Source organism: Sinocyclocheilus anshuiensis, unplaced genomic scaffold (assembly GCF_001515605.1).
Source record: "Sinocyclocheilus anshuiensis isolate Anshui unplaced genomic scaffold, SAMN03320099.WGS_v1.1 scaffold68, whole genome shotgun sequence".
Classification (NCBI taxonomy): Eukaryota; Metazoa; Chordata; class Actinopteri; order Cypriniformes; family Cyprinidae; genus Sinocyclocheilus; species Sinocyclocheilus anshuiensis.
The window spans coordinates 1674573-1685434 of NW_015555741.1; the positions used below are offsets into that span (position 1 = coordinate 1674573).

At 34.6% G+C, this 10862-nt stretch overlaps 1 protein-coding gene across 1 annotated transcript in view; it reads left to right on the top strand.

Annotated features, from left to right (window-relative positions):
* The first annotated feature begins 1852 nt into the window (after window positions 1–1852).
* Window positions 1853–10862, top strand: part of LOC107673228 (mucin-2-like) — a 24062-nt gene continuing 15052 nt past the window's right edge. The window contains exons 1-16 of the mRNA XM_016466726.1: window positions 1853–1946; window positions 2035–2091; window positions 2444–2476; window positions 2774–3038; window positions 3523–3637; window positions 4025–4112; window positions 4252–4331; window positions 4482–4692; window positions 5043–5168; window positions 5276–5393; window positions 5469–5607; window positions 5771–5878; window positions 6019–6088; window positions 6189–6323; window positions 6503–6661; window positions 6790–6884. Coding sequence (XP_016322212.1) covers window positions 1853–1946; window positions 2035–2091; window positions 2444–2476; window positions 2774–3038; window positions 3523–3637; window positions 4025–4112; window positions 4252–4331; window positions 4482–4692; window positions 5043–5168; window positions 5276–5393; window positions 5469–5607; window positions 5771–5878; window positions 6019–6088; window positions 6189–6323; window positions 6503–6661; window positions 6790–6884 — 1893 coding nt within the window. The remainder of the gene's footprint in view (window positions 1947–2034; window positions 2092–2443; window positions 2477–2773; window positions 3039–3522; window positions 3638–4024; window positions 4113–4251; window positions 4332–4481; window positions 4693–5042; window positions 5169–5275; window positions 5394–5468; window positions 5608–5770; window positions 5879–6018; window positions 6089–6188; window positions 6324–6502; window positions 6662–6789; window positions 6885–10862) is intronic.

Consider the following 10862-nt stretch of genomic DNA (forward strand, 5'->3'; position numbering starts at 1 on the left):
AAAACACAAATTATTATAAATGTACATTATATTAAAAAAAAAAGAAAGAAAGAAAATAATAGCACCCTTTTTTTTGGCAGCCATGTAACCAACAAGCAAACAATGCTTGTGATGACAGAAATATTTAAAACATTTACTCACCCTCAGGCCATCCAAGATGTAGATGTGTTTGTTTCTTCATATGAAACATATCTGGAAAAATGTACCATTACTGTACATCACTTGCTCACCAATGGATGCTCTGCAGTGAATGGGTGCCATCAGAATGATTGTCCAAACAGCTGATAAAAACATCACAATAATCCACAAGCAATCTATATGACTCCAGTCCATCAATTAACATCTTGTGGATCGAAAAGCAGGGGGTTTGTAAAAAATAAATAAATACATTTTTAACTTCCCACAAATAATGATAATTATTAAAAAAATATCGGTATCGTATCGAAAACAAAATAAGGGGTATCGCCTATCCCTAATAAGAAGTCACTGTCATCGACCGAATGAAAGGTACAGTTTTCCTCAGTCAATTTTGCACATTCTGTTGACACAATTCTCTTGAAACAATTATCCACGCATGGTCTTAGTTTAGATTATTACAGAAAAATGTTCAAAAAACAAATTAAATTGTCATGTCCAAGAGCCGTGTAATTATTGTCCAAACAGCTGATAAAAACATCACAATAATCCACAAGCAATCTATATGACTCCAGTCCATCAATTAACATCTTGTGGATCGAAAAGCAGGGGGTTTGTAAAAAATAAATAAATACATTTTTAACTTCCCACAAATAATGATAATTATTAAACTACACATCAATGCACCAGTGCATTTTGTGACATTTTTTCCTGATAACACTGAAAAGAACTTAAATTACTCACATTTATTAAAAGTAATTTTTGATCATACAGATAAAATCAATACATAATTTGAATCTGTAAAGGGTCTAATTTTATTTGTATACACTCATAATAACAACAAAATTCTGTGCTTTTGTAACATAAAGAAAACATACAAGGTGTTCTTTCTGCTGTCTCAGTCTCTGTGAACTTCTTTCTGAAACGCATAACAAAAATGAACCAAAACTCAGTGAATACTTGACACACAGACATGAGAAATATCTCTTATAGAAAGCTGCTTTTCAACAGCAACTCTAGCTGCACCTCTGTGTCTGCGGTCCTCACAACACCTTCTGTGTTTACAGAAGAACTGATGACTAATGATCTGGAAATATGACTATTAATAATAACATTCTTGCTGGTTAGTTTTACAGGTTAAGTAACACAGAAAAGCTACGAAAATATGATTATTATTTTTGAAGCTATAAAGTTGATAAGACATTGAAGCCACTTGGTGTTGATAAATACATATTAGATATAGACATAAATATTAGAATAGGTCGTTTGTTGGTGCAGTGTAAGTAAATGTTTTCCATCAAAGTATCTCTTAAAAAAAAGATAACATTATAACCTATAAAAAGCACAAGGTCTCTCAAAAGCTTTAAATGGAAATGCAAAAAAAAAAAAAAAAAACCTGATCATCAAGGTAGACTTTTAGGGTGTGTATTTTACAGCGTGTCATGTAATTTCTCTAAAAATTGTATGAACCTCCAAGTTAGGATCAAAATCAACCATCACATCCTTGTTTACCTTGAGATGATAACAGAGATAAACACTATGTTGTGAGTGACAGAACATGTTTAATCTTCAAACACAGCTAGACTAAATGGAAAAATATCAATAATGGCTAAGCCTGGGATCCACCTTCTGACCACAGAATAGATGGTCCCAAAGCAAACTAAGACCTAGTATAAAAGAGCAAGTCATGACAGATAGCCCACATTAGCTCTTGAGGATGGTTGTTCTCTCCATGGGGGCTGTGAGGATGTCCCAGATGTGGATGCTGAGATGGGTCGCCCTACTGGTGGGGCTACAGCTGATACAAGCAGGTTAGAAAAATCAAAATGATCAATTATTGCAAGAAACGCACAGTATCAGCTACATAATATGACTATATCTGTCTTTCTATGTTTATAGACTTCATGAATGATTTTGCAGTAATGGATGAAATGTGGCCAACAACAACAACAACAGGTGAATAAGTTATTGTGTTTATGGATTATACTTTATAGTTTCTTTGTGAATCAATGTGAATAGTAGATCTCACAAAGTAACTAATTTACTAACAGATGTCACGTAAAACTATTGTTTTATATATTTCAAAATGGAACATTAAACTCAGGGCATATGTTCAGGTTTTGATCGGTTAATTATTCAAACAGCCAAATCATTACAATGTAACAAAGATTTTTTTTATTTTTTTTATTAGATTTACAAAGAGTATTGTAGAATTATTGTAAGCTATCTGTAAACATGTAGCCAACTTTGTTTCAATTTTAATTTATGTGGCAAAAATAACTATAGGTCCATCTTTTTCTGTTCTCAGCGTTCTCTAGGACAAATGTGCCAGTAACTACGGGTATGGAGTTTCTTCTTCCTCTTTTTCTTCTTTTTTAATGTTACATACATTTAATGTTTCAATTTTTGTTTATGTTGAAACTAAAATTTTACACTTCAGTGGATTTAAAGATGAAGTGTGTAACTTTTTACACTATAAATTAACTGCAAATTATTCCTAAATTTCTTCCCCCTCAAAAGTATAAGCACTATGGCGCTGTGGCGCAATCAAAGCATTGCTTAGTATGTCTGAGCATCTGTTTGCTCAAATAAAGTATTTAGTACATATCACGTTTATAACCTTTCTATCTCGGCTTAGTTGTACCAAATCCTGATCATCAGTCCACGATCTGCAGCACATGGGGAAATTTCCACTTCAAGACCTTTGATGGTCAATTCTTTCAAGTGCCAGACACGTGCAACTATGTTCTGACAGTGATGTGTGACATTACGGTTTCTGATTTTAACATCCAAATGCAAAGAGAGACTGTGAATGGCTCAATCACCTTTAGCACAGTCACAATAAAGCTGGAGGGAACAATCATCAAAATCACTAATGGCGACATCACCATGGGGGAAGAAATGTGAGTTTCTACACTACAGCAAAAGTGCATCCTTGAAAACAATAATTTTTAAAATATTTTTTCTTTGGATTCAGTTGTAATAAATATTTATGTATTTATATTAATTATATATAATTAATGTAACGTAATTCACAGTATATATATATATATATATATAATTTATTTTGTTATATATTAAATATATCTTTAGAAGATGAATTTGAAAAGAAAAAAAGTGCAAGATATTAGTTTTTAGTTTATTTTAGCATAAATACAATTTTTCGAGAGTTTATGCTTTTAAACTAATCAAATATTCAAACAGTGGAGTTACAAAAATAAGCCTAGTTCAATATTAGAATCTTACACAATGTTTTCAACCAAATTTATTTTAGTTTAATAAAATATGTTTTACTGAAAAACAAGACAAAAAAATGTTTTATTTTCTTTATTTTTTCTTTTTTTTTATTAATGTTGACTCTTTTTTTTTTTTTAATTGCTCCAACAGTGTGTCTGTTCCGACCTATAAGAATGGAATTAAAATTGAGGGAAGTCCAACAAGTGTCAAGATGTCGAACAAACATGGAGTGACTGTCTTCTGGGAAGAAGACAACTCTCTAGCAGTATGATTCGATATTATCTCATTACTTACACGATACTTATACTTATCTCATTACTTACGCACACATTATTTTATCTTTGAGCTTGATCTCAGACTTCTGATCAGACTTCTGATCAGTGCTGCACATCATAAGACAAACATGCAATATGCTTAAATAAGCAACAGTGAACCAACAGGTTTTGCAAATTAGTATTTTAATTTTTTTTTTATTCTTTGTTAATATTGTTTTTAGTCAAATAAACAAACAGTTAGACAGACAGACAGAGACATACAGACAGATAGACAGATAGATAGATAGATAGATAGATAGATAGATAGATAGAAAAAAGTGATTTAAAATCATGTTAGTCTCTCCTCTGACCTTATTTTGTTATATGATGTTCCCCAGATTGAACTTCCTGAGAAGTACAAAGGTCTGACCTGTGGACTCTGTGGAGACTTTAATGGCAACAAGCATGACGATATCACTGTTAGCGGTAAACATGGTGTTTTTAACTCATTAATGATTAGATATTCATATAAAGATTTAAATACAGCAAGTTGAGTGACCTGTCGACACATACTTATTTTAAACACTAAGGTTTAGTGTAATATGTTTATCTGAACCCTTCTTAGGGCCAGCCACATGGAAAGTTTCAACACCAACTGAAACCTGTGAGGACGTTACACTTCCTCCCATTCATCAGTGTGACCAGGTAGAGTATGAGACAAAATCTAATCTTGGGTGCACTCTTGAAATAAAACAATGGGAAATTTTAAATTAAATTGCTTAATCTTGTTTACAGATTGAAATATTGGTTCCAATGAGACAATCCTCTTAAATTATCTATTTTTTTCCACCCTAGACAAGTGTTTGCCAGCAGTATCTCAGCAGTCCAGGGTTTGCTGACTGTTACAGAGTGATGGACATGAGTTCATTTGAAAAAGCCTGTATAGACGACCTGTGTCAGTGTTACGGCAATCACAACTGTCTCTGCAACACGCTCACAGAGATTTCACGACAGTGCACTCATGCTGGAGGAATACCAGGAACATGGAGGACAGAACAGCTCTGTCGTGAGTATCAGTAATGATGGCAAGAAAAAATTAACTACCTTTTTCTAACCCCCATGACGTTGCAATATGCTGTACGATTCTACAGTTTTTGAAGAATCACTACGCAGCTGTTGCCATGCGAAGTTCATAGTGTCAAGGTCCGAAGGCGGCAAATAAATAATACAAAGTTACCCAAATAATTCACCCATAACCTAAATTAATACAGTAAATAAAGACTTTGAAATCATGTTGTATTAAAAAATTTATACAAACAACAATCTCTTACTATTTTAAAAGGACCACTGTGAAGAAAATACAATGCAACATTATTGATACATTTGTGGCATGCAATGTCTTGTTCTGTGGAGCAGCAAAGACGTGTCCTTTGAACTTGCAATACATGGAGTGTGGGAGTCCGTGCAAGAACACCTGCTCAGATCCAGATGCAAATCTAATGTGTAAACAACACTGTCTGGATGGCTGTTTTTGCCCTAATGGTAATTTTTACACAATATCCAAAGTCAAGTGCTTGCATATTTAAATCTGTTCAATTAAAGCCATTTTTTTTCCAAATTAAATGGTATCATGCCTTCTTTTTGTAAAGGCACCGTGGAAGACGACATTGGTCTGAGTGGCTGCGTTCCTGTGAACGAGTGCCCTTGTCTGCATGACAGCACAGTATATCGATCAGGAGAGTCTTACAAACAAGCTTGCAAAAAATGGTAACTTTTTTACAATTCTAAAGTCACATTTAAATTAGCCTTCCCAGTGCTAACACTGCTGCCGTATCGTGTCAGTGTGTGCGCCGCTGGACACTGGACTTGTACATACCTGGAATGTCCCGGAATCTGCTCTGTTGTTGGAGGGTCTCACATCACCACTTATGATGGAAAGACCTTCACCTTCAGCGGCAACTGTGACTACATCCTTACTAAGGTCTGTCAGTACAGCAGATAATCCTTAGATGTTTTCTGTCAGGGCGAGATAAATGAAAGCCTTCACTTATATGTTTATTCACATGGTTTATATTACAATCAGAAAACTGTGGGTATTATAAAGGTTCTTACAATCCTTTTTTCTTTCTTTTATTGAATTAAAGCACTCTAATGACAGTGACATTGCGGTTGTGGGAAATCTGGCAAATTGTGATCCAGCCCGAGCAGACACTTGTCTAAATTCAGTTACCCTTGTCATTCCAGGGACCACTGTAAGCATTGGGTTTGAATAATTTTATTCTTTAATCATTCTTACTAACAATAATGCTTATACTGGCTACTACTACTACTACTACTACGAGAATCATATTAATAGTAATGTCTTTTTGTTGACGTTTTACTCGTTAAACAGATTAGTTTTTCCTCTGGTGGATCTGTGGCAGTGAATGGAATCGGTTCATACATGCTTCCTTTCACCACAGGTTTGTTGTCAAATATAAGAAACTTACTTTTTCATCATTATTAAAAAAAGAAGAATAAAAAAATCAGTAATTTCCTTTTTCAATCATTTTATTGTCCCAGGTCCTGTGAGCATCTTCCAACCCACTTCCTCTTTCATCATTGCTGAAATGAAGAGTCTTCGTCTAGAGATCCAGTTGGCTCCAGTCATGCAGTTGTATATTGTAGCCAGCACTGAAGAGAAAGGGAAGATGAGTGGTGAGTTTATAAAAAAAATCATTTTGGAAAAGAAAGACTGCAGATTTTAAATGTTTGGAATATTTTTTTTTTTATTTGTAGCATATAGATGCCTCAAAGCTAATTGTTATGGACTCAAATCCAGACAATTTTGATTTTAAGTGTATCAATTGAACCACTGTTTATCTTGCTTCTCTCAGGTCTGTGTGGGAACTATAACGACATCCAATCAGATGACTTTAAAACAACATCGGGCATCATAGAGGGCACACCAACATCCTTTGTCAACTTTTGGAAACAAAATTGCCCAGATCTTGAAATCACATTTGACAACCCCTGCAGCTTGAATATAGAAACAGGTGCTTAACATGCTCTCAATATCCATGTTGCAGTTGATAATTTGATCATTCTTGACATAGCAGAAGAAAAAGATTGCTGCGCTAAACAAAGTAAGCAAGCAAATCTTCTCTGATGTTTTTCCTCATAGAGCAACTTGCAAAAGACTGGTGTTCCCGTCTCACAAACCCAAACGGCAGCTTTGCTGCATGTCACTCAGATATATGTCCTGAGATGTACTACCAAGTAAGTCTTTCTGCAAAAAACACTCAACTGACCATGCAATCAGAATGAACAATTCCTTTTTTTTTTTTTTTTAATATACACTCTTAAAAATAAAGGTGCTTCATGATGCCATAAAAGAACCTTTTTGTCTAAATCATTCCATAAAGAACCGTTAACATCTGAAGAACCTTTCTGTTTCACAAAAGGTTCTTTGTGGTGAAAGGTAAGAAAGAGATCGTTCTTTAATGAACCTTTGACTGAATGGTTCTTTGTGGAACCAAAAATGGTTCTTCTATGGCATCGTGGTGAAGAAAACTATTTAAGCACCTTTATTTTTTTGTATTGCAGTATTTATTATAAATTACTTATCTGTGCAAATCTTTTTTTTTTAATTCACGTGTCCTTGTAAACTTTAATCAAAGGTTAAGTTCACACTGTCAGTGTTTGAGATTGACAACCACATTTACTTAAGCTCACCACACACTAGAGGATTTTAAGCCTGATTTTAAGCCAGATTTGCACCCCTGAATGATCGGGGGGTGTGGGGGGGGAATGCCCCCGTCTCACAAACCCAAACGGCAGCTTTGCTGCATGTCACTCAGATATATGTCCTGAGATGTACTACCAAGTAAGTCTTTCTGCAAAAAACACTCAACTGACCATGCAATCAGAATGAACAATTCCTTTTTTTTTTTTTTTTAATATACACTCTTAAAAATAAAGGTGCTTCATGATGCCATAAAAGAACCTTTTTGTCTAAATCATTCCATAAAGAACCGTTAACATCTGAAGAACCTTTCTGTTTCACAAAAGGTTCTTTGTGGTGAAAGGTAAGAAAGAGATCGTTCTTTAATGAACCTTTGACTGAATGGTTCTTTGTGGAACCAAAAATGGTTCTTCTATGGCATCGTGGTGAAGAAAACTATTTAAGCACCTTTATTTTTTTGTATTGCAGTATTTATTATAAATTACTTATCTGTGCAAATCTTTTTTTTTTAATTCACGTGTCCTTGTAAACTTTAATCAAAGGTTAAGTTCACACTGTCAGTGTTTGAGATTGACAACCACATTTACTTAAGCTCACCACACACTAGAGGATTTTAAGCCTGATTTTAAGCCAGATTTGCACCCCTGAATGATCGGGGGGTGTGGGGGGGCAATGCCCCCCCAAACGACTCGACGGGCCCCCCTGCTTACATGATCACGATTGAACTTAATATTGAAAATGAAAAACATTCATTTTACTGATCAAGTCAAGGAATATTGTGGAATAAATCACGTATTCATGACATTTAGCTCAAAGCAACCCCAATCTCTCCAATGGTAACTTAATAGGAAGCTAATAACACATATTGGCGTAGCGGACGGGCACACAGTGCGGGGGGCGCAAATAGTGGCACAAACATAAGGATTCACACACATCGTCACCTCATGCACCTGCAGCGCTTCTGTGTAGGGAGAAAAACAGAATAAAACAACATAGGCCTATATAAAAGGAATAAAATAAATAGTCCTAAACTAAATATATTTCACTTAAATAATTCACATATTAACAAAACCAAATAAAAAACTGTTTCATTTTTGTGACCACGCTAAGTTCAAGGAAACTGAAAGCTGAAAGCGCACACTATGTTTTCTTTATTTTACAAAATCACAATGTTTTGTTTTTATTGTGAGTGTACACATATGAAAGTGGCTCCTTTACAGTTCCGAACAATGTCTTTTTTGTATCTGTATGACCAAAAATGACAGAGTATTTGAAGTCGTTTCCGCTGTTATAAGGAAAAAAAACAAGCAATCGCACCGGAGCCTCTCGTGGGAAACATTTGTATTCGTGCAGAATGAAAGATGTTTGGTGCGTTTCAGTTTCTCTTTAAATACATTCGTCTTGGCTAGACTTTTATATGTTCTTTATAATGATTTCCATTCGGGGTTTTTTTATGATTTTTATTTATCAATTTGTAATATAGTTTTATAGCGGCTTAGGCTCTATTTCCTGATTTGTAAGTTCCTTTGTTCTGAATACCATAAAATTTAAAAGGATTTGTTGACAACTTCTGTTTTTTTTCCTCTCAATGCAATTTTGTCTGATATGTGTGTAGGCCTATAGCAGATTTTTTTAATCCATGTATCAAAATTTTAAAAATAGCTCGAAAAAACTTTGCAAATTACTTTATTGCATTACAGATGCTTTTAAATAACTTTTCACTATAACTTGGGTAGCCTGAATGTATAAAACATTGTCATAAATTCGTTGCATTCCCATTTGTAAAATTCAAATTCATGGTTATAGGCCTACAGATAGCAGAAAATACATTTAGCGTAGCATAGTGTAGCATGTTGTATAGATAAATCATATAAGACAGTGTCTTAAGTTTATAACATAGCCTACGTGATTCCTTAAAAGAAATCTCCCTTAAATTTGCTCAGCTGCGCATGCGATCTTAAATCAAATTTTGGCTGTGACTGCAACAAGTTTATCATGTAGGCTAAGTGTTTTAATGAGTGAAATATAAAGCTCTCAGGATATTTCACTCAAAGGCCCTCAAAGGCCACTTTCAACTACTTTAATGATGTTAAAGTAATGTTAATGTTAATGTAACGGCTAATGTTATATTACCTATTTTTTATTGCTATATGTATTGTTTTATTATTATTGTGTTGTTGGAAATTGAAAAGCTTTAATTGCGAGTCATGTCCTTGCGAGTATTTTGACAAATTTTTTGTCCGATCCATTGTGATGGTTATTAGGCCTACTTATTGCAATTTCGAGAGTAAATCTTTCATTTGCGAATGTCACTCTGAAAACTTTGTAGAGTGTACGTGGCATTTGGTTCTCTTAGCAGCATGAAAAACAATTCAAATTCTGAAAGGATTATATATGGCATAGAAAGCTCCCTTTATAATAATTAAAAAGCTGTCACCCATCTTAGTTCATCGCGATCTCACAAAGTAAAGTTATAATCAACAAATCTCTCGACACGGCGCAGTGAATCTCTTATTTACATAGTGTCTACACTTTGTAATAAAGAGACGATTTGCGAGCGTGCAGAACAAAACTTGGCGATTTGAGCTGTGACTGGATTCTAACATAAATACATAAAAGTCAAATAATATAACATAACACAAAAGTTGTCAGATGTTTGGCTACATTGCTAAAAGCTGCAAAAACATGCTATAGCATGTTGTTGGTTGAACTATCTTTTTAAATCTGTTGTAATCTAGAACTTGATCAATTTAAGTTATAATACAGGTTGTTATTGTTTTGGTGAATGTTTGTTTCTGAGATCATAAAAAAGTGTGCCCCCCTATGAAAACGAAACCTTTGGGATTTGGTGGAACGGGAGATCTGCATTATCGATGTGTATCCTATAAATCTGCAGTAACAGCATGATTTAATTGTATCAATATAGACCAAATCTCTGAGGAATGTTCGAATAGCACCTTGTTGAATCAGTGTCACAAAGAATTAAAGGGATAGTTCACCCAAAAATTCTGTCATTAATTACTTACCCTCATGTCGTTCCAAACCCGTAAGACCTCCGTTCATCTTCGGAACACAAATTAAGATATTTTTGATGGAATCTGAGAGCTCTCTGACCCTCCCATAGACAGCAAGGGTCCTTACACGATCAACATCCAGAAACGTAGCAAGGAGATCGGTAAAATAATCCATGTGACATCAGGGGTTCAACCGTCATTTTACGAAGCTACGAGAATACTTTTTGTGCGCAAAAGAAAAAAAAAAAAAAGACTTTATTCAACAATTTGTCTCCTCCGTGTCACCCTCTAGCGCCAGTTTGGAGAGTATCCACTGAACGCAAACAGCGTATGTTGTTCTGTGTCAGCCGCACCACACGAATATGTTGTTTTCTTTCAAATCAAAGCACAAACAACATAGAAAACGTATCCGTGTGGCACATCTTAATTTGTGTTCCGAAGATAAACGAAGGTCTTACGGGTTTGGAACGACATGAGGGTGAGTAATTAATGACAGAA